Source organism: Mus musculus, chromosome 12, assembly GCF_000001635.26.
Source record: "Mus musculus strain C57BL/6J chromosome 12, GRCm38.p6 C57BL/6J".
Classification (NCBI taxonomy): Eukaryota; Metazoa; Chordata; class Mammalia; order Rodentia; family Muridae; genus Mus; species Mus musculus.
Window position 1 is genome coordinate 3,362,349 of NC_000078.6, and position 24,142 is coordinate 3,386,490.

The 24,142-nt window shown below is 47.6% G+C and overlaps 1 protein-coding gene and 1 long non-coding RNA gene across 2 annotated transcripts in view; one reads left to right on the forward strand and one right to left on the reverse strand.

Moving 5' to 3' along the window:
• Positions 1 to 1,160: 1,160 nt before the first annotated feature.
• I920046F24Rik (RIKEN cDNA I920046F24 gene) lies at positions 1,161 to 3,225 on the reverse strand. Its single transcript, NR_164312.1, has one exon. It is a non-coding gene; the product is annotated as an RIKEN cDNA I920046F24 gene (long non-coding RNA).
• Kif3c (kinesin family member 3C) overlaps positions 2,784 to 24,142 on the forward strand; it is a 41,363-nt gene continuing 20,004 nt past the window's right edge. The window contains exon 1 of the mRNA NM_008445.2: positions 2,784 to 5,183. Within this exon, the coding sequence (NP_032471.2) occupies positions 3,633 to 5,183 (1,551 nt within the window). The 5' untranslated portion in view covers positions 2,784 to 3,632. The remainder of the gene's footprint in view (positions 5,184 to 24,142) is intronic.

Genomic DNA, 24,142 nt, shown 5'->3' on the forward strand with positions numbered 1-24,142 from the left:
GAACAGGCAGAAGCAGGCAGATCTCTGTAAATTTGAGGCCAGCCTGGTCTATAGAGCAAGTTACACGGAGAAACCCTATCTCAAAAGACCAAAACCAACCAACCAAACAAAAACAAAACAAATTTGTGAATAAAATAAACATCATACACCAAAACCCATTTTTAAATAATTATTTATTCTTATTTTCTTCCTATTTTATGTCTTGGAGTGTTTGCCTGCACTTACGTATGTGTACCACGTGCACTCCTGGTGTTGGTGGAGGTAAGAAGCTGAAGTTGGAGTTATGGATGGTGGTGAACCAAACCCAGGCCCGCTGCGAGGGCAGCCGGTACTCTAAATGGCCAGGCCAGTTCTTTAGCCCTCAAATCACTTTTAAGCACTGAGGAAGCTGAAGCAGAGTGTAATGTTGGGCAGAAATCACAGCTGATACTATGTGACCTGGGAAGATAACCCAGGCCTGAGGAACTGAGTTGTGACCCCCCAGTAATCCCTGCACTGGGGGGACTGGGTCTGGGGTAGGAGTGGGGTAAAGACTGTCACATCTTTAGAGCTCACTGGCCAACCACTTACCCAGTCAGTGCATTCCACAGACAGGGAGAAACTACCACAAATAAGCAAACTAAAACTAAACAAACAAAACCAAACAAACTCAAGGGGCTTCTGGAGAGATGGCTCGGTGGTCAAGAGCATGTATTGCTCTTACAGAGGACACTGGTTTGGTTCCCAACACCCACATGGCAGATCATAACTATCTACAACTCTCATTCCAGGGGATCAACATCCAATTCTGATCTCCGTGGGCACCAGGTACATACACGGGATACAAACATATATAATGTTGGCAAAACATTCAAATACATAAAATAAAATTCAAAAATCTCTGTGTAGCCCTGACTATCCTAGAACTTGATTTGTAGACCAGGCTGGCCTTGAACTCAGAGATTCTGCCTCCCAAGAGTTAAGATTAAAGTCACCTTGCTAACATTTTTTTTCCAATGAGGTCAATCTCTGACTTAGAGAGACATGCATGTGCACATGCATATGCACACGTGCACACACCCACACACACCTAAGTGCACATATGCACCATACAGGATCTGGAATGCTAGGCCCAAGGTTTAATTGATATAAATTCCATCGTTTTCTTTTTTTCTGCTATGGAAGCACCCAGTCAGAGAAAGCTTCTGGTTTTGTTTTTTAAAGATTTATCCAGGGGCTGGTGAGATGGCTTAGTAAGAACACTGACTGCTCTTTTGAAGGTCCTGAGTTCAAATTCCAGAAACCACATGATGGCTCACAACCAATTGTAATGTGATCTGACGCCCTCTTCTGGCATGTCTGAAGTCAGCTACAGTGTACTTATACAGTATAGTAAATAAATCTTTGGTCCGGAGCAAGCAGGGACAGAGCGAGGAGCGAGGCTGATCAGAGCAAGCAGCGGTCCTAAAAATTCAACTCCCAACAACCACACGAAGGGTCACAACCATCTGTACAACTACAGTGCACTCACATACATAAAATAAATAAATAAATCTTTTTAAAAATTTATCTACTTTTACTTATATGAGTACACTGTAGCTGTCTTCAGACACACCAGAAGAGGGCATCAGATCTCATTACGGATGGTTGTGAGCTACCATGTGGTTGCTGGGAATGGAACTCAGGTCCTTCAGAAGAGCAGTCAGTGCTCTTAACCACTGAGCCATCTCTCCAGCCCTAGAGTTTCTGATTTAATTTGCTTCTCTGTTGCTGTAATAAAACACTGCCCGCCAAGAGTAACTGGGGGAGGAGAGGGTTTATTTGCGCTGCAGGGTTCCGGCATCAGGACCTCAAGGCAGGAGCTTGAAGTAGCAATCATGGAGAGACATTATTTACTGGCTGGCTTCCAGACTTGCATTCTGCTATCTTTCTTATACAACCCATTACTACCTGCCCAGGGGATCACCTCCCACAGTGGGTTGGGCTCTCGCCTCCATCAATTAGCTATCAAGAATATACCCCACAGACCAATCAGATGCAGGCAATTCCTCAGTCGAGATTTCCTTTTCCCAGACATCTCTAGATTGTGTTGACAAAAATTAACCAGCACAGCTTCACAGATGATGAAATGCTTGTGCTGCCCAAGTGGCAGAGCAGTAGAGGAAGGACTGTAACAGGATCTCTGGGCAAAGGCACAAGGGTGCAACTGTCATTTCTATTACAGCCTGTTGTCTCCTTAAGAAGGGTTCGGCGCCTAGAATAGTGCCAGGGCTCCACGTGAGCTAGAAAAGTGTGTCAGCATGGTTTTTAGGAGTATAGACTGGATCAGAGTAGTGGAGGTAGGCTGAGAGGTCAGAAGATGGACAGGCCTTCCTAAGGTCATGGAGAAGTAGTTGGAGCCAGAGGCCATGTACAGACACAAGAGGTGGAATCAGTTAACTGTGCTTCCCGCAGAGCGTTAAAAGGAAGGCCAGGAGTAAACCAGACTAGGGAGAGAAAACACAGAGCCCAATAATGTTTAGGAGTTTAAGCTCTAGGAGGCCTGGTGACACCCTGAGAAATGGAGGACAGTGACATGTGCCCATCTGCAAGCAAAATGGTTGGAGCAGTGAGAAACCGAGAATGGCGGTTGCCGAGAGAACACGCGTGGGTAGTGCAGCCTCAGCAGACACACTCAGGGGTTGCATGTGGGAGGAGGGGCTCCCAGACTTGAGGACTGGAGAAAGCATTAGCAACCTGACAGAACCGGGTTAACAAAGGAAGGACTACATCTCCCAGCATGCTCGGGTTCGGTGGGGTGACGGCTGGCGGTGGCTGCGCCGCATCCGACTGGTGGGCGCGGGACCTGGGTGGGCACCGGAGCCTGTCATCCCTGAGGGGTCCGTGGGGTGCGGGCGGCGATGCACCGCTGTCCCTCGCCCAAGGGCCGCGCCGGGCTCTTGTTCCCCGCCCCGCGGCCCCGCCCCTTGCCCCACCCCAGACGGGAGACCTAACCCGGGCCGCAGCGCAGCGGCCGCAGCAACATCACTCTCACCGCCGCTGTTCCGCCCCATCCTTTTCTGTTTTTCTCTCATTCTCCGGTGGCGGCGGCGGGGAAGGCGAAGGAGAGGCAACAGCAGCCAGCCTTGGCTGCAATGAATGATCCTCCACCCGGAGGGGAGGACTCCAGGTGAGCCTCTGACCTCGGGAGGATCGGGACCCTCCGAGCCGCCCAGGACTCGCATCCCCCGCCATGGATCCCTAGGGGAAGGGAAAAAGGAGGAGGAAAAGACAGCTCTGCCGCCCACCCCCATCTCATTTTCCTCTTCCTTTATCTCATTGTTGCCGAAGCTGTAGCCGTAGCGCTCACTCTTGCTCCAGCATGGGGTGGATTCCAGGCACTACCCTTCGGCAGGAGCAGCTTGCGCGGTAACCTAGGGATTCTGCCTAATTCTACCTCTCCAGACTGTGCACAGAAAGCCGCGGAGAGCTGTGGAGGCCTGGACTGCAGCAGTCTCGGGGCCAACTCCCTGCATCCCCACCCTGGTAGGCTGCATGCGGATTGAAGAGAGGTGCCTGAGGGCTGGGCCAGCCCGACTGATCCCGACCTAGGAGTAGGGCAGAAGGACCGCCCAGGCTGCAGAGCGGCCCACCTGGAAGGACAGAGGTGCAAGATGGCCAGTAAGACCAAGGCCAGCGAGGCCCTGAAGGTGGTGGCCCGGTGCCGCCCCCTCAGTAGGAAGGAGGAGGCTGCTGGTCATGAGCAGATTCTGACCATGGACGTGAAACTGGGCCAGGTGACTCTGCGAAACCCCCGCGCGGCACCCGGGGAGCTGCCCAAGACCTTCACTTTTGATGCTGTGTATGATGCTAGCTCCAAGCAGGCCGACCTGTATGACGAAACGGTGAGGCCCCTGATAGACTCAGTGCTTCAGGGTTTCAACGGCACCGTATTTGCCTATGGCCAGACTGGCACTGGCAAGACCTACACCATGCAGGGGACCTGGGTGGAGCCAGAGCTCCGCGGGGTTATCCCGAATGCCTTTGAGCACATCTTCACCCACATCTCCCGCTCCCAGAACCAGCAGTACCTGGTTCGTGCTTCCTACTTGGAGATCTACCAGGAGGAGATCCGAGACCTGCTATCCAAGGAGCCAGGCAAGAGGCTAGAGCTGAAGGAGAATCCTGAAACAGGGGTCTACATCAAGGACCTCTCTTCCTTTGTCACCAAGAATGTCAAGGAGATTGAGCATGTGATGAACCTGGGGAACCAAGCCCGAGCAGTGGGCAGCACCCACATGAATGAGGTCAGCTCTCGGTCCCATGCCATCTTTGTTATCACAGTGGAGTGCAGTGAGCGTGGCTCTGATGGCCAGGATCATATCCGAGTAGGCAAGCTCAACCTGGTAGACCTGGCCGGCAGTGAGAGACAGAACAAGGCTGGTCCCAACGCAGCTGGAGGGCCAGCCACACAGCCAACAGCTGGTGGTGGGAGTGGAAGTGGCAGCGCTAGTGGTTCTGCCAGCAGCGGAGAGAGGCCTAAGGAAGCTTCTAAAATCAATCTCTCGCTGTCCGCCCTGGGCAATGTGATTGCTGCTCTGGCTGGCAACAGGAGCACCCACATCCCCTACCGGGACTCCAAGCTAACCCGGCTGCTCCAAGACTCACTGGGGGGCAATGCCAAGACCATCATGGTGGCCACACTGGGTCCAGCTTCTCACAGCTACGACGAGAGCCTCTCTACCCTGCGCTTTGCCAACCGAGCCAAGAACATCAAGAACAAACCGCGGGTGAACGAGGACCCCAAGGACACACTGCTGAGGGAATTCCAGGAAGAGATCGCTCGCTTGAAGGCCCAGCTGGAGAAGAAGGGGATGCTGGGCAAGCGACCTCGGAGAAAGAGCAGTCGTAGAAAGAAGGCCGTGTCTGCCCCAGCCGGCTATCCAGAGGGGTCCGTGATTGAGGCCTGGGTGGCCGAAGAGGAAGATGATAACAACAACAATCACCACCCACCCCAGCCCATCTTGGAGGCAGCTTTGGAGAAGAACATGGAGAATTACCTGCAGGACCAGAAGGAACGGCTGGAGGAGGAGAAGGCTGCCATCCAGGATGACCGCAGCCTTGTGAGTGAGGAGAAGCAGAAGCTTCTAGAAGAGAAGGAGAAGATGCTGGAGGATCTACGGCGGGAGCAGCAGGCTACAGAGCTGCTTGCAGCCAAGTACAAGGTAAGGTCCCCAGACAATGCGAGTACTTTGATTGGTAGATTTTCATTTGAGGGTCTGTGAGTTGGCCTGAGTGGGATATCCCACCTCAGGACCACACACTGATGACTGCTCCGGAGCAGCTAAGCAAAGTACCATAATACTAGGTAGCTAGGTGCACTTACATGCGAGCATCCACACCAAGCAAAGTGGGGAGATGTCTTGGACCAGTGGACTCCAGATGCTCCGACCACCTCTGCCACTGTCTACCTGTGCAAATGACCCCAGGATTGGCCAGGTCTATGAGAAGCCACGCAGGACCTCTGTGAGTATGGCTTCTCACTTCTGCATGGCCCCCTCTCCTGATACTTTTTCTTCTCTCTGCAGTGTCTTTGGGCCTCGTATCATATTAATAGTATCAGACATTTGGATAGCACTTTACAGTTTACAAAGTACCCCATTTTTATATCATCTGGTCTCATCTTCATAGGAGCCATTCCAAAGAGTAGCTTTTAAAGCCCCATCTTACTGTTGAGGACTTAAGGCTCAGGAAGTGCCAAGGTTCTTTCTATTCTTCAGAGTAGCTGGGCTGAGATGCTACTTGCAGACTTCATGCTTTTAGTCTTCAGTAGCAAGGCCAGAGAATCCTGCTTCCTATGGAAATAGCCCAGTGGATGACAAAGTGCCAGGCCTACCCCTTGGTGTCATTAATAAGGAGACTCAGAGTGTCATGTAGGAGGAGGTGGGATGGAGAGAGAAGTGGGCTCAATCCCAGACCTGGAGTCTAGGCCTCTTAGGCTCAGGCCCATTGAGTGGCTGACTGGCTGTGGGTTTCCCTTTTCTTCCTACCTCCATTTCCCGTTTTATAAATAGTATGTTAGCCAGGGGTTCTACCAATCATCGGGGGGGGGGGGGGGGGGGAATAAAAAGAAAAAGAAAAAGCAACTGGCCTACACACTGAAGCCTCTTGTCAACTATGGCTAATTCCTTATTGTCTTGAGAGGTGCCGGGGCTTCTGCATCCTTCCTGAGCTGCCCACTTCCCAGAGAACCTCCGGCCCTACGTGGAACTAAGTTACTGAGTCAATTATAGACCTGTTACATTTCTTCATCTCTCTCCCTCCCCCGCTTTTCCTTCTTCTTTGTAAATGGAATCTCGGGTGTAGTCTAGGCTGGCCTAGAACTCTCTATTTAGCTGAGGATGACCTTGTAGTAATTATCTTGCTGCCTCCCATCTGCTGATTGCTGGGATTATGGACAAGTACCACCACCAAGCTTGGTTTTATGCACAGTTGGAGATCAACACCCTCTCTGCCCCCCCACCATGTTTAGAGCATTCTAATCAACACTCTACCAACTGAGCTCCATCCCCAGCTGCCTGTGAAATTTCAGTGCTGCAGATGTCACAACCCAGTGTTCCAGGCATTTCCGGCTCTCTGGAGCCTTCCACACAGGGATTGTAGAAAAAATATGTGAACTCGCTGGGAAGATCAAACATTTCTTATTTATTCACAGGAGTGTGGGCTAGGAATGGGGAGGCCCAGCCCACAGCCAGTGGAAGAGTGACAGCTTGATCTCTGTGCATTGTCTCTGTACTTGGAATGTGCTGCTGCACCAGGGGCTGTGGCCTGGCGTGTTTAATATTTAATTCACTCATGGAGAAGCTCTACCAGGGTTATACTGAACTGTTTCCTCAGAGGGTCTGATACCAGGGAAACTCAAGATGATAAAGGCAAGGCTGTTAGTCCAGTCCTGTCTAGCAGGGGGAGAATCTAACATGCAGCCTGCTGTTATTGACTGGAAAATACTATTTGGTCCATCAGTCATTGATTTCTCCTCTAAGACATCCCTTACCTTGTTAAGCTGGGAGGCTGTAGAGGTAATACAGGCTAAGAAAGGGAGAAAGTGGATACGTTAAATGTTCTTATAGGAAACTGACTGGTATTTTTCCATAAGGTATTTGAATTTAAGGCAATGTAAGAACCCAGGTAATAAGACAGTCAAAAAATCAGGGAAGAATCATGCATAGTAGCATGCGTCTGGAATCCCAGCCATGCAGAAGATGGAGGCAGAATAGTTCAAGCCTAGGAGTTGAGACAAGCCTGACAACGTGATGAGACCCTATTTCGAAAATAAATAAACTCACAAGTAAATAAACTCACAATTGATCAAAATAAAGACTGAGGTGGCCAGAACTAGAATCCCTGCACTACAGGTATAGCCCATACAATCTTACAATCTTCCTGGTAGTGTAATTTTTTTCTTATTAGTGTATATCAGTTATATACAGTGTATATACAGTGAGTTTCATCATGACACTTTTATACATGTGCTTCATGTATTTTTATTATACTTGCTTCCTATACCCTCTCTTGTCCTCTCCCTACTTCCACTGATTTCCTTACTCTTTCTTCTTTGTGTGTGTGTGTGTGTGTGTGTGTGTGTGTGTGTGTGCGTGCTCGAGTGTTCCAGTGAATTTCATTAAGGTTGCTTACAAGTGCACTAACACCTTACCAGTACCTAGACCACTGTGGGGCAGGGAGAATGTCTGCCACCTTCAGCAACCATTAACTACATGAAAATAATTTTTAAGGCTGTATTTATTTTATGTGTATGTGTGTGCCTGACTGATGTGCATCATGTATGTGCAGGAGCCTGCAGAGAGCAGTCAAAAGAGGGCATCAGATCTCCTAGAACTTGAGTTGCAGAAAATTGTGAGGTATCATGTGGGTGCTAAGAACTGAACTTGAACACCCTGGAGATCAGTAAGCACTAAATCAGGAATCCACCCAGCTCAAGGAATTTGTCTTTATGTAACACTGTACCATCATTTTTTTTTTTTTTTTTTTTTGAAGCAGGGTTTCTCAGTGTAGCCTGGGCTGTCCTGGAACTATGTAGACCAGGATGGCTTTGAACTCACAGAGATCCACCTGCCTTTGCCCTCCCAGTGCAGGGATTAAAAGTGTGCACTACCAATACCTAGTTACACTATAACATCTTAATCCTATTCTTTCAACAACCAGAAGTCATCTGCATCATTTTAATTTTGCAATTATGGAAACTAAGGCTAGGAGATGTTGGCTGGTCTATGAATCTGGTTAAGTGGAGAGCCAGTTTTAGAATTCAGGTCTTCTGGTGTCCCCAGTCCTGTGTTCTTTTCAAATCACCTAAGGTTTCTCCATGTTTGCCTCCTGTGCGACTCCGGGCAAAGGCTTTTGCTTCTCTGAGCCTTGGGTTCCCTGTCCTCTAATGAGAAACAAGCTTTACAGAGATTCCTGGGGAGTGGGTGAGATGGCCATTAAGTACTGGCTGTGAGATAGATAGAAGCTGAGGGGGAAGAGCAGTCTGGGAAATTCCAGGAAAGGAATGAGTCCCTATCGTTTGATTTCTGAAGTAGCCACCCCAGGATAACCAGCAGGGATGGAGGCCAGAATGGAACCCAGGCAGAGGACCCAGCCTTCCTGTGCTGGCCCTAGAGTAAACCTGGTAGAGCAGTGCACGGGTTCTGAGATGGCAGAAACATTTTGACAGCTCCTTAGGGAGCCACAGGATAGCGATAACAATCCTGTCCTGCCTCTTTCCCAGGGTTGCATAGGAGATGAAATGAGATCCTTAGCGTGTGGGCATTTAAAATAGGTTGAAAACATTGAAAGGAATGGAGGGCATTAGCAGCCGCAGGGTGCCTTCTGTCTGCCAAGCAGAGGTCTGACTGACACTTTTGTTGTTCGTTTAACTCTTTCTTTACCCTGCCTTTCTAAGAGCCTTGTCCCACCTCTGCAGAGCCTGGCGGGGAAGGTCTTGGAGACCTCAGGAGCCTGGGAGTTTTCTGTTTCTGTGTGCAGTTAACTCTTGCCTACTTTCTGAGTTAAGCATCAGCTGCCCTTCTCACTTCCTGCCTTCTGCCATTCCTTTCCTCCAGTTCTTACCATCCCCGAGGTCATCTCAGTGTCGCTGAGTGGACCCCGTGCCCTCATTCCCTGTGACTGACTCATCTTCTGTATGTCTTTCCTGCTTTCCCTGCCTGTCACCCCCAAGGTTTCAGATTCTCTTTGTTCTCTCCATGTGCACAAACACTGTGCATGTCTCTTCTAAATCTTTTTTTTTTAAATCTCTTTGGCTTTTACCACATTTGCTGTGGGCTCAGAATAGGTATACAGACATGTGAGGTTTTGGTGATGACTGGTGTCCTGTTTAGCATTAATCATTAGCAAGCCACATACTTAGGTCATATCCCCAGGGAGCTGAAGGACTCGATACAATCTCATCCTATGAAGTAGGAGGAATAAATAACATTACAGACTCACAGTGCACTACAAATGCACAGTGACGACTCAGCTCTGAGACTGCACACACACTGGTGTACTCATGTAGACTGAGAGAAGAAAGGCCCTCTCAGATTTAACTTTTTTTGAGAGGTTGATATTGATTCTACAAAATTTGATGCTCATTGGGTAGAAAGGAAACTGTTTGGGGGAGGTGGGTAGGACCCAAAACCCAGGCTGAAGCAGGAGCAGGGCAACTGCAGCATCGGGGTGAATTTGGAGGAAGCAGGTCTGAAGATCGAGTGAGAAGCAGGGACTCTGGCTGGAGCCCAGCTCTCTCTCTGTAGTGGGTTTCAAAAAAGAACCCTCAGAAACAGCCACCGAAGCCAGGGGGATGAGATCACTGTGGGGAGGACAAACTGAACTGAATATCCATTGTGCCCTTTGTGGGTTCCTCTTCTTCCTCCTGTGTTGGAGAATGAGCACTATCCACTATGGTGTTGGCAGACAGGAAGTTTCAACTCAAGCATTAACAATCTCAGCAATAATAATGAGGTTTACTAAGATCTACTTTGCCAAATCATATGCAGATATGCAAATGAGGTCATTTGTTCTACCCATGCACTAGCAACTTCCAGGAAATGCATTGGTTGTTACTGCTTCCATTTTATTTATTTTTTCTTTCGAGGCACCAGGATTGAAAGCAGGGCTTTAGCTACACCAGGTCAGCCTTGTACCACTGAGCTACACTCCTAACCTGATTTTAATTTTAATTCGGTTTCCTTTTTACTATGCTGTGGATTGAACCCAGCACCTTGCTCATTTATACAAGACTAGCAATGGCCACTGAGCAATATTCCGCCACATAACACAGATAACCTTTTAAAACTATTATCATCATCATTATTTGTTTGGTTTTGAGAGATTTTGCTATGTGGTGCAGGCTGAGCTGGACCTTGGTAAGTAGATCAGATTGTCCTTGCACTCTAAGAGATGAGCTTGCTTTTGCTCCTCAAGTGTAGGAATTAGAGCTGTACACCACATACCTATCAAAACCATTTCTTTAATTTAATTTAATTTTGTTATTTTGTGGGGGGATTTTTGTGTGTGTGCGCGCATGCACTAGCATGCACTACACTGGCAGTTAGAAGAAGGCGTTGAATACTTTGAAACTGGAATTATGGATGGTTGTGAGCTACCATATGGGTTCTGGGACTCAAACCTGGGTCCTCTGCAAGAACAAGTGCTCTTAACTGCTGCATCATCTCTCCAGCCCTGCAAACTATTATTATTATTATTATTATTATTATTATTATTATTAAGTCTTGCTGTGTTGTTTAGGCTAGTCTCCAAATCCCAAAGCTCTTGTTTCAATGTCCTGAATGCTGGGACTGTAAGCATGAACCACCATGCCTGTTTTCAAGAACTGCTTGACAGAATCCACTTGCTTTAAGCATGAGTGTGGGCTAGAGATGTAGATTAGTTGATAGAGTGCTTACTTATTTAGCATGCCTGAAACTGTGGATCCAGTACCCAGCACTTACCAGGCGTGGTGGCACAAGCCTATAATCCCAGCACTCAAAGGTAGAAAAGTCAGGAGGATCAAGGGTCAAGGTCATCCTTGGCTACATAGCAAATTGGAAGCCAGCCTGTGCTATATGAGGCCCACTTTCAAAACAAACAACAATGCCACAATGTTGGTGGCTTTGGTGGTGATGGTTTTATGGGTTTGTATTTACCTCCAAACTCATTTATTTGAATGCATTAAATATGTGCAGCATTAGTTTGTGTTAATCATTCCGTGATACAGTAATAAGCTCTACCTGGAAGTGGAGCTCAGTGGTAAAATAGTCGCTTAATTTGTCAAGATCTAAATAAGCTGGACATCACCCTTAAACCTTGCCTAGTAACCTAGACAGTGTCTTCTTTCCAAAAGCTGATCTGGTTTCAAACACCTGTTCTCAAGGACATAAGCCCCATGCAGGCAGTGGGAAATGGGCCTGGTCATCCGAGCTCAGCGTGTACCCTGACCCATCCCAGTTGAGTCTTCTACTGTCAGATCTTTGGCAAAACTTGGTGGTAACACATGGCCCGTGTTCCAGGTTGGGTCTAGCATATAAGTCAGTGCCTATAGCCTCTCCTTGTTGGTGGGCGTGTATCAGTCCCTCTGTCCCTTCTAATTCCTGGTGAGTGTGGTCAGTTCACAGAAGAGTTCTGTGCCCAGAGCATTTTGTAAGATAAAAATCTGACTGGAGGAAGCCAAGGAGGAGGTGTGGTGGCACCAGCACTTGAAAGGTAGAGGCAGGAGGACACTGGCTATGACCCTTTCCCAGAATCTGAGGGCATATAGTGGCAGAGCTTTGCCTAGCTGATACAAGGTCCTAAGTTTGATTTAAAGATCTGAAAACTGAGATTTTTTTTTTTTTTGAGACAGGGTCAGACTGTAAATGTAGCCAAGGATGACCTTGAATCTCTCATCCTCTTGCCTAAACATTCTTAGCGCTGGGCTCTCAGGCTTGCACAGTCATCCGCAGTTTATGTGGTGTTGGAGATGGAACCCAGGGCTTTGTGCATGCCTGTGAGCACTCTACAAGCTGAGCTACCTCCCTGGTAGCTTGGTTTGTTTCTTTGGTTGGTTTTTGAGACAGGTCTGCTGTAACCTAGGCTAGCCTTGAACATTTGATAGTCTTGCCTTCATATCCCAGGTATGTACCATCATGGCTGACAATACATTTAAAAAATGATTTGACCATTGGGAAATATATATGAAATGGTTTATATATATTTCCATTTGCGATTTGGGCTTCAGGCTCTGGTTGAAGAAGACCCTTTGGTTAGTTCAGGTCTCTCAGCTCTGTGCTGACTGGAGGAAGGGCTGAGCATTGTTGCCTTTGGTCCTTCCAGCCTCCGGAAACAGGAGACTGGATGAAGTGGCTGTGATAATGTTCCCATTGTGTTCTGAGGACCAAGAGCAAACACTTGGAATTCAGATCAAGAAAAGCACTTTGCTCTTGACTTGGCCCTGCCAGCCATTGTGCCTGGCCCCGGGCACTTCTTTTGTAGTTGCAGAACTGCGTGGCAAGTCTGAGTGGATAGAAGAATGTCTCTCCTTAGTAACTGCTGTGTGGGTGTGTAAGACCAACCTCCATGCTCGGAGCCCATATACCATCTGCATTCTAGGGTTGGGATCTAGAATTTTTTGTTTTTGTTTTTGTTTTTCGAGACAGGGTTTCTCCGTATAGCCCTGGCTGTCCTGGAACTCACTCTGTAGACCAGGCTGGCCTCGAACTCAGAAATCCACTTGCCTCTGCCTCCCAAGTGTTGGGATTAAAGGTGTGTACCACCGCTGCCCGGCTCTTTCTGCGTATTGATACATCTCAGCCCCACAGCAGCCCCATGAAGCAGTGCTGTTCCAATTTCCAACTAAGGATGCTGAAGTGTCACATGCCTCGGACATGGTGGCTCCGGAGTAATGAGGCTATGGCTTCTTTCTCTCCACCCTGCAACACACCTGATCAAGTTTATGCCAGATCCCTAGCTAACAGGTCCCAGTGGGAGCTCCTGTCTCCTGGGATGCTTAACTCAGCAACCCCGCCCTTCCATATGATGCAAGCCCTCAGACCCTGCTGTACTCAGGCCATCACCCCAAGTCATATAATCAAATCTCATCTTAAAATTTCCCGATGGTGGTGACTCACTCCTTTAATCCAAGTACTTGGGAGGCAGAGGCTAGCAGATCTCTAAGTTCTAGGCTGGCCTGGTCTATACAGAGTAAGTTCTAGGACAGCCAGGGCAACACAGAAAAATCCTGTCTCAAAAAAAAAAAAAAAAAAAAAAAAGAAAACTACTAAAATAAAAAAATTTTTTTAAAGTCAATCTTATTGGCCAAGTTGTCCTAAAACTTGCTCTGTAGTCCAGGCTAGCCTTGAACTTGATATCCTTCCACCTCAACCTCCAGCCTCCAATGCCACAATACTTTTTATTTTTTTTTAAAGCACTGATATTTTGTTTAATAAGTTAGTTTTTTCTTTTTAGACAATAGTGGGGAATTGAACTTATTCTCTGCATTGAACATGGATACAAGGCAAGAAATCTACCATTATGCTACAGCTATAATTTGCTAAAAAATATAATATGCTATATTTTATTTGAAACAGGATCTTGTTATATAATTTAAGTCAGCCTGCAACTCATTATGTAGCCCAGGCTGAACCTTGTGATCCTTCTGCCTCAGTCTTCCCCACAGCTGTATGTTGCCAGATTCCACTTGTTTATTTATTTTTACAATAAGCACATATTGCTGCCAGGCAGTGGTGGCGCACGCCTTTAATCCCAGCACTGGGGAGGCAGAGGCAGGTGGATTTCTGCGTTCGAGGCCAGCCTGGTCTACAGAGTGAGTTCCAGGGCAGCCAGGGCTATGCAGAGAAACCCTGTCTTGAAAATCCAAAGGGAAAAAAAAAAAGCCAGGCATGGTGGCGTACACCTTTAATCCCAGCACTGGGGAGGCAGAGGCAGGTGGATTTCTGAGTTCGAGGCCAGCCTGGTCTACAGAGTGAGTTCCAGGACAGCCAGAGCTACACAGAGAAACCCTGTCTGGAAAAACCAAAAAGAAAAAGAAAGCATATATTGCTTTTGTTAGTTTTGCTTTGCAGTGCTGAGCATTGAATGTAATATCGTGTATGCTGTGGTGCTCTGCAGATAATTTACATCTTCAGGCCTTTGTTTTTATGATGTAAATCACTATGTAGTCCAGGCTACCCCTGAACTTATGACTCTCCTGTCTTAGACCCTCTAGGAACTAGGACTAATGACACTTGCCTGGCTCTTTTTTCTTCTTCATTATTAAATTTAAAAATTTTACATTTATTTATTTGTATGGAGAAAGGGTGTTGGTGACAGGGCAATCCTGAAAGTCAGAGGGGAACATTTGGGAATCTGTCAGGATTGGCAGTATGTACCTCTGTACTTCAAACCTGCTGAGCCATCTTGCCAGCCTGAGGAGTTTTGTTTGTTTGGTTTTTAAATTTATTTTTACTTTATGTTTGTTGGCATTTTGGCTGCATGTATGTCTGTGTGAGGGTGTCAGATTCCCTGGAAATGGAGTTACAGACAGTTGTGAGACACCTTGTGGGTGCTGGGACTTGAAACTCAGGTCCTCTGGAAGAGCAGCCAGTGCTCCCAACTGCTGAGAGCCATCTCTAGACACACACACGCGCACACACTTACTTTTATATTCAATAAAAATGAACCTAAACTTTTAAATGAAGGAAAGAAACTCTTGTCAGGGTTCTGTGGTTAAAAAGGGGAGAGAGAGAGAGAGAGAGAGAGAGAGTTAGTTTAGACTCCACAGAAAGAAAGCCAGATGTGGTGGCTCATACTTGTAATCCCGGTATTTAAACTGTAGAATCAGCAGTTCAAGCACAGCCTTGGCTACATAAGAGAGTTTGAGGTCAACCTAGGCTACAGAAGAACCTATTTTGAAAAAATAAAAAAGTGTTAATCCCATCCCAATTACAAAGGCAGGTGATCCCTGCTACTCAAGTGATGACTAATGGGGTGTTTACACTTTTATTCTGTCCCCAGCACCACATGGTGGCTCGTGAGCAGAGCACCAGCTCTAGGGACTATGATGCCATCTCCTGGCCGCCTTAAGATCTTGCATGTATGTGGACTCTCACAGGCTTGTGCCTGGATACATAATTAATTAAAAACAAACACTGAAACGAAGAATTAGAAATTCAATGTTGACCTGGCTACTGAGTGAGTTCAAGGGCAACCTGGACAACTTGTGAAACTGTCTCAAAAAGTGAAAAGACTGTCATTATAACTGAGTTACAATAAAAATGATTGCCTAGGAAGAATGAGACCCTAGGTTCAAACCCAGTATACTGCTCCCCAAAAAAGTGTGTGTGTGTGCCTGTTTGTGTGTCTGTATGCCTGTGCCCTGGTAGAATGATTGACTTAAAAGCAGTAAATAATTTAGAGGAATCGGGGTTTGTAATAATACTCACTTGATTTAGTTGCTGATAATCCTGAGATTGTACACATCTCTTGATCTTCCAAGGAATGGAAGGAGTAATCTTTCAGTTATTGTTCAGTGAATCACTTGCTAGGCCTGCCAGGAAGCCGAGGGTCAAGAACTCAGGCTCAGACAGCCTGAGAGGATTGACAGCGGAGCCTGGCTGAGCCCAAGCTGGAAGCCTGGAGTCTGTCACCTTGAGTGATCCAACCCTCTGGGGCCTGTACTTCCTCTGCCAAACACTAAGGCTAGATAGCCCAAGTGCATCCTTAGATTTTGTCACGTCTGACACTCTTCTCCTGGTTTGCATGTCAGATATTGGAGAGAACCTTCTAGAAAACTACAAATACAAGAGGGAAATGGCGAGTCCAGTGACATAGATGCCCCAGGGTAAAGACAATGGCCGCGGACTCCCACATGCCCACCACCACCACAGCACAAGCACACACGTATGCATACACAATAAATAAGTAAGTGTAATAATTTTTGAGACAGGGTATTTCTGTAGCCTTGGGTGACTTGACCTCTGCCTCCTGCGTGCTAGGATTAAAGGCTTATACCGTGTGCCCAGCACAGTGTTTGGTTTGTTGAGAGGGTGAAGAAGGATGAGTTACAGGTCAGCCTAGGTGCTCCTGCTCTGCCCATTGCAGGGAACAGCCCCACCCTTTTCTTAGTGCTCCTCTCTGGCATGGAAGGACCACTTCTGGGCATCCCCACCTTGTCCAGTGCTGAGGCCAGAGCCTGGCCTACCTCACTCCCGGACAATGTTTTTCCCAATCTCTAATTTTTCTTTTTCCTAATGAGAGTATTCTTGGCACTTGAAACATCAGTCATTTATGTTGCATTTGAGCCATCTGAGGAGGAGACTCAGACATAATGTCCTAGTTTATGTCCCCAGGGCAGAAAACCACTGAAAATAGCTCTATTCATCTGAAAATAGACCTATTCATCCTCTCCTTTCATCTCTCCTTTCTTCTTCCCTCATTGCTGACTCCTCCAGACCTGCAGTCAGGGAGCCTGAAAAGGAGAAAGAGGGCTGGGTAGAAATGGCTGTCTCTTTAAGAGATGGAAGGAGGGACTGTTGAAATGTTTTTTTTTAAGATTTATTTATTTATTTTATGTATATGAGTACACTGTGGCTGTACAGATGGTTGTAAGCATTCATGTGGTTGTTGGAAATTGAATTCAGGACTTCTGCTCACTCTGGTCAATCACACTCATTCCATTCGGTCCTGCTCACTCAGATGCAAAGATTTATTATTATAAATAAGTACACTGTTGTCTTCAGACACAGAAAAGGGTGTCATCTCATTATGAGTGGTTGTGAGCCACCATGTGGTTGCTGGGATTTGAACTCAGGACCTTTGAAAGAGCAGTCAGTGCTCTTACTCGCTGAGCCATCTCACCAGCCCGAGATGGCATTTTTTGGTTTGGTCTTTTGCCATGAGTGGTGAGTGCATCCCAGTGGTTCAGCCAGTGAGTTACCCACATTTCATTTCCTTGTGCTTGATTTGTTTGTTTGTTTGTTTTTGCTGTTGTTGTTTCCCAAGTCAGAGTTTCTCTGTGTAACCCTGGCTCTCCTGGAACTGACTCTGTAGACTAGGCTGGCCTCAAACTCAGAGATCTACCCGTCTCTGCCTCGGTAGCGCTGGGACTAAAGATGTGCACCATCACCACTAACTGATTTAGTTTTGCAGTGTTATCATGGAGCCAAGGCTTTGTTAGGCCTGAGTTCTACCTAATGAGCTACATTCCTAGCTTTCCTGTATACGTGGTCACTTATGAAGCACTTCTATCTGCGGCCTAACCGGTCTTCTTTAACCAACGCTTATAAAAGAGTGTGTTCTGGCTCCTCCTTTACAGATAAGTCCTCTGAAACCCAGAGGGCTGATGCCTCAGATGCTGTAGCAGAGGTGGCAGAGCATGAAGAAAGGCTCACTCTCATGCCCAGCACTCTCCATGCTATCTGGGTACACATCTTGTACTGTGGATCCTTCCCATGAGCCTTCCAGGCTTCAGCCTCTCTCATTCTAATGATAGAGCCTCCCCAAGCGTATGGGTAAGAGCTCCCTAGCCCACCCTCATCGCAGAGTCCCCATAAGTGCCTAGCACAGGCAAAAGCTGTCTCAGCTGGAAAAGAAGTCAATGTGCTCTGATTTTTCCTGGTGGCTCTTGAGTCAGCAAAGATACAAAGATCAAATGCAGCTTCTTTCCACATACTGCTGCCCTGAGCAGAGATAAGAGCACTGACTTGGAATCAGGTTAGCATCTAGATATCCTCTTGTTGGCCGGCTCTACAACTGTGGGCAAGTGTGAACCTTAGTTTTATTATGTGTCAAGTAGAGACCACAAGTGTAATGTCATGTCATAAGGTCCTAATGATGAAGGGGAAAACGATCTGGTCCAGGACTGGGGAGATAGATTAGTGACTGAGGTGCTATTCTGATCGCCTAAGGCACACAGGGTGAAGAAGAAAACTGACTCCTGCAACGATGTCCTCTGACCTTTACTTGCGAGTCCTTTAATATATGCATGCAATTTTCATAAAAGAGACCCAGTCTAGCCACAGACATAGAGCAAGATGCATCTGAGATTCTTTTTTTTTTTTTTTGGTTTTTCCAGACTGGGTTTCTCTGTATAGCCCTGGCTGTCCTGAAACTCACTCTGTAGACCAGGCTGGCCTCGAACTAAGAAATCCGCCTGCCTCTGCCTCCCAAGTGCTGGGATTAAAGGTGTGCACCACCACGCCCGGCACATCTGAGATTCTTGTCTTCTGTAGTGTGCCTCAGCATAGCTGAAAGCACTGGGGGGTGGGGAGTCGGGGGGTGGGGAGCAGTTCCCAGCTCCTCTGGTTCTCTCTCTCTCTCTCTCTCTCTCTCTCTCTCTCTCTCTCTCTCTCTCAGAGCACACCTATAGTAATGTGTCACCATGCCTGGTTTATGGGGTACTAAGGATCAAACCCAGGGTTCCTTGTATATTTAAGCAAGCAAATGATTGAAATCCCCCAGCCTCCCTCCTTTTTCCCCTCCCTTCCTTCTGAAATCTTGCTATGTAGCTTCACTGGCCTTGAACTTGGGGTCTTCCTGCCTGAGCCTCTCAAGTACTAGGATCACAAGTGTATGCCTCCATTCGAAGTTCAGCCTCTGGCTTTATACTCCTGCTCCCTGGAACTGGGAAAAGTGACCTCTGAAAATTCAAGGCTGTGTCTACAAGCTGACATGTCCCCTGTGGTGATCCTGTTAATTGTACAGCAGCCGACTGCCTCTGATACCCCTTGGTGGAGCCCTAATCAAATTGGGAAATTACTTGGAAAGTGCAGAGTTAATGTAACAGGAGTTATGCACACAGACTCCTTAGTGAGGAGACACCAAGCTTGGAGAGCTGCATTTCTGGGCCTCTGTGTCCTGTCTCGAATGCATGGAGTTCTGCAGCAATGTCTACCTGGTCATCGTGTGCTCAGTTTCCCTCTCTCAAGACTCAGACCATGGTGCCCTGGAGCTCCCAGTCAGATCTGCTCTATCCCACAGCCTTTTACTCACACTGGACCTGTTTAACATTCAGAGAGGCCAATGGTCCTGTCCCCAGGCCCCACCCACCCGCACCTGTGCCTTGAGAGTTTGAAAAGGAAGCACCGACCCATGCAGCTGAGAGCTCCAGGGACCAGCACCCCAAATGGCAGCCCCTCTGCCCCACACACCCAGCTTGAACTGGACAAGGGTTAGAGGCTCCTTGTCCCTCTGCTTTCCACAGGCGATGGTTAAGGAGAGAGATCTCCAAGGCAAAGGAGATGAGTGTGCTATCCTCAGAAAGAACAGAAAAAGAAAAAACAATACAAAAAAATAAAGAAGCTGGTGTGTGACATATTTCACAATGTGGGAGTCAAATAGCATGGGCTGAGACTTTGCCCCTGGACTCCAATCTTGGTTTCACAGCAGGACCAGCCCCCCTCTCCTAACACAAGGCTGGTCTTGTCTGCCAAGCCTGGAAGACACTAAGGGTTTGGGTAAATGTGCAAGACTTACTTAGCAAGAAAGCAATAATGCAGATTCAGTGGTCATTTGGCCTGGGCGGGGCCAGCTGAGGAGAGGGACACTGAATAAGTAGAATGGGGTGGATCAGGAGATCTTTTTTTTTTTTTTTTTTTTTTTTTTTGGTTTTTCGAGACAGGGTTTCTCTGTGTAGCCCTAGCTGTCCTGGAACTCACTTTGTAGACCAGGCTGGCTTTGAACTCAGAAATCTGCCTGCCTCTGCCTCCCGAGTGTTGGGATTAAAGGCATGCCACCACACCCGGTTAAGCCAGGAGATCTTAATGGAGGTCCAGCCAGAAGGAGGGGTCTTGAAGCAGTTATAGGTCCAAGAAGCCCGTACAGGAAGCAGGCTGAGACTCATGCCATGATGACTGTGAATGAGTGGCTGGGATCTTGGGGACTCATATAGTCTTGGTTGATGTTCTAGATACCAGGCTTGATAGCCAGCTCGTATTCTGTCTGATGATGTGCAGATGGGATATGTAGCCAGGTAATATATAGCCTTTGGATAAGGAGAATGTGATCCTAGATAGAGGTACCAAGGGAAGATGGAGGCTGGATATCAAAGGTCCACGTGTTCACTCAACAGTCACCCCAACTGGGCATCATGAAACATGCCTGAATGGCAGAAGGGTCACACGAGTTCAAGGGCAGCCTCGTCTATATTGTAAGTTCCAGGTTAATCTCGCTACACAGCAAGACTGTCTCAAAGACAAAATAAAAGCTGGGCAGTGGTGGTGCACACCTGTAATCCCAGCACTAGGGAGGCAGAAGCAGGAAGATCTCTGTGAGTTTGAGGCCATCCTGGTCTCCTGAATGAGTTCCAAGACAGCCTCTTAACCTTCTTTGTCATTGCAGCCCAAAGACTCCGTAGCCATGGGAAGGTCTTTGTTGCCCTTCTCTGACTCTCCTGTCTCCTTTGAGTCCCTGAAGATTTGAAATGGAACTGTACACAGCACTCCAGACCTGGCTGCATCATTGCTCTCTGCAAGGGGATAATTCATTCTGTTTCCAAAAAGCCTTCACAAAGGTCCTTGGCCACTACTGTAGGATTTTCGGCTGTGGCAGCACATTAAGCTGCTGTCTTCTGGGAGCAGTAGAGAATCCCTCCCTTCCCGCTCCTGTCCTGGTCTGGCTCACAGCTCCTTGCCCACAGCTATCATTTAATGAGCAGAGTCAGGATCAGTTTCCCCTCAAATGGAAAGCTGTAACAAAAGCTTGACTACCTGCCTTTCTTCCTTCCTTCCTTCCTTCCTTCCTTCCTTCCTTCCTTCCTTCCTTCCTTCCTTTCTTTCTTTCTTTCTTTCTTTTTTTCTTTCTTTCTATCAGCTCACATTGTTCCTTACAACCTAGAATGATTTGAGAGTATCTGTGAAATTGAGCATTTAATCAGTATGTGCTTTCTTGGACAGTTTTTTTGTTTGGGGGTATTTTTTTTTAAGATTTATTTATTTTATGTATATATGAGTACTATCTTCAGACCCACCAGAAGATCATTAGATCCAATTACATATGGTTGTGAGCCACCATGTGGTTGCTGGGAATTGAACCAATGGGCCATGCTCTTAACCAATGGGCCATCTCTTCAGCCTTTTGTTTTTATTTTGTTTTTCTGTGTAGCCTTGGCTGGCCTAGAACTCACAGACATCTCCCCAAGTCTGCCTCCCGAGAGCTGGGATTAAAGGTGTGCAACACCACGGCCCAGCTTCCTTGAACAGTTTCCAACAGATGAATCTGCCATCCCACACTTGGGCATTTTCCCACACACTCTATGTGTTTCCTTCCCCTAACCCTCTTCCCTTTCTCCATCTCCCATGTCCCTATGCAATGTTGAATGACCACTGATCTACAACCTTCTCATGGGGCGTTTTAACATCTAAAGTTCTGGCTACTGGCTTCCCTAGTGCTGCAGTAATTTTGTCCCAGTTTAAAGAACTCTGAGAGGTCAGACACAATCTTCTTTTACTGAAAATGTGTTGCTTTTCCTGTAGCTGGTCCTGTTTTCTAAAGTCCTCAACAGAGGGACACATAAATCTTCTAGGGACTTAGGAAAATGAAGGTGTGTGTATGTGTGTGTGTGTGTGTGTGTGTATGTGTGTGTGCCTATGGAAGCCAGATGTTGACATTACTATCTACCCTCTATCTCTTCCCACCTTACACACCTTATTGTTTCAGACAAGTTCTGTCAGTGACCCTAGACTGGCTGGCAAGCAGGTCACAGGGACCTTCCTGTCCCCCTCTTAGCACTGCTGAACTAGACTTAGGTTTATTATGCTTACACAGCAAGCCTTTTACCCACAAAGTCATGTCCACAGAAAGAGATGCGGAGACTGGGTGGCCTGCTACTTTCCCAGGTGATTCCAATATGCGGCAAAATTTGAGAAGTATTATCTTTTTGCTTGGTGCCAAAGTAAAGGATGCTAGAGTTACATAAAGTGCTGAGGGAAATGTAAAGGTTCAGGGCTGGAGTAGACAATGTGCCAGCTATGAAGACTGGACCGAATGGCAGGCCTTTGGAAACTTGTTATCCAAGTGTTAGGGTGTGTTAGCTCGGGGCTTCTCCTCACACCTCTCCCGCACGTTGCTGGGTTTCCTGGTAGATGATTCCCCATGACAGGGAACATGAGTTAATGGATAAAAGAAGCTAGCATGGAATCCAGTAAAAAGGCTTGGGGCCTCCCTTGGGATGATCCCAAGGATTCTGTACCATTCCTCAAATACTCACGGGGCACTGCTGTCCGTCAAGGACTGTGCTGGGACCCTGACAGATAGGTGAGGCATGACTCTTGCCTTCATAGAGCTAACAGGATGAGGCAGGGAATGGGGAAACGGTAGGAATGTGCCCTGGTTGTGGTGGAGGTCTGAACCGGCAGCTTTGCAGGGATTGAAAGACATTTTCCTAAGCTGTTCCTGCTAGGTCTTTCAAGATGAGCAACAGTTTTCCAGGAAGCTGTGGAATGGGGAGAAGAAAATGTCAGATATCCTCCTGTGGGGAGTAGAAGCCCATTGATAATTTGAGCAGAAGAGACATTGTTTAGACTTGTGTTTTTGGCGACCCAGATGGATAGAAGAGGAAACTGGGACTGTAAAAGCCTATGGGTGGTTCAGGCTAGTCTAGAAGATTTTAGTGAGGACAGTGGTACCAGTAAGGACAAGGAGGAGACAATGATGTAAACTGCACTGAGAAGCATTTGATGGTGACTGGCCATTCATAGGGGTGAGCACAAGGCTATTTTGAGGCAAGCTGCCAAGGGCACCAATGTAGAGGGTTATACAAATCATAACTCTGAACTGAGAGGAGTCAAGATGAGTTAATCCTGTGACAGCAATAGGCTGATTGGATGGAAAGATAGACAGCTATCCAGGGTGCAGAGGGCTGTGGTGTGCATCAAGAATAGCTTGCCCCTCCACAGCCCCTTGCTCTCTCCTTTGTCTTTGTGACTGTACAGGGCTGATTTGAGCCTCCTGCAACTCCAACCATCCGGCCATACTGCAGGAGCCAGCTTCCGACCTCCCCACAGCATGCTTTAACCCCTGTTCTGCTCTGTTCCCAATGATATAATGCTCAAAGTGGGCTGCCTGTCCCCCGTCCCAGCCTGGCAGCACCCCCAGCTCTAAGAGCCCTCGGACATGTCAGCTGGTCCCACTGGGACAAATTCCAGTGGGGAGACAGCCAGTTTCTTCCAGTAGCTCAAGGTGATGCCAACCTTCCAAGAGGCCATCGATGAAATCAAAGGGCAGTTGGCTGCCCGAGGAAAGTGCCCTCTTCCTTCCAACAGTGACAGTGCATTTCAGGGAGTCACACTTTGTTCAAATCCATTTTTGTGTCAGCATTGGTTTTCAGAAGCACCTGCTGAGGGCGCTGATGGTGTGGGGGCTTTCACACAGCAAGGCTGGGGACATGGGATGTAGATCTGTTATTTTCTCACTGGTGGTCCAAGACTAGTTATCCTTCCTTCCTTCCTCTCTCTCTCTCTCTCTCTCTCTCTCCATTTGTTACATGGGGAAATGAACAGTGTTGAGGGTTCTGTTTAGCACCTGACATTGAGCTTCCTGTGCTTGTGAGCTGTCCAGAAAAGAAGTGAGGTTCTGATGCTGCCGATGTGAGGACCGAGACCCTGACTGTGCCTCCCGCTTAGTTGGCAGAGCTGTGATGCTGCCGATGTGAGAACCGAGACCCTGACTGTGCCTCCCGCTTAGTTGGCAGAGCGGGAACCTTTTAGGTGGTGTCTAAAGCTGATACAGCCTCTGGGGCCTCATTTTGTCCCCTGTTGCTATGGAATCTCTCCCTTGTGTTGTTCTAATTTCCTTAGCAGCCCAAGATTAGACCAAGGTTTCCTGCTGCCCGGTGATGAGCTGTCTTCCCGAGTCAGGAACTCAGTACAGGGCTGGACTGCCCAGTGACTGCCGTTTCTCCTCCTGCTGCATGCCATCTGGGGCTTGGCTGCCAGGAATAGATTGCCACCCACCCTCCTCGCAGGCATGGTGACCCAGCCGCTTCTTGTATCCATAGCAGAGATCAGGTGCCTTATATTCCCAAAGGGCTTCTCTCTTCTTTTCATCCTTAAGGATCCTGTCCACAATGGGAGCTTTGTGCCCCAGCTCTAGGGGCTGGAGGGGAAAACTCCGTTCCCACCAATGGCTACAAGGCTCCATCCATATGGATATGCTTTAT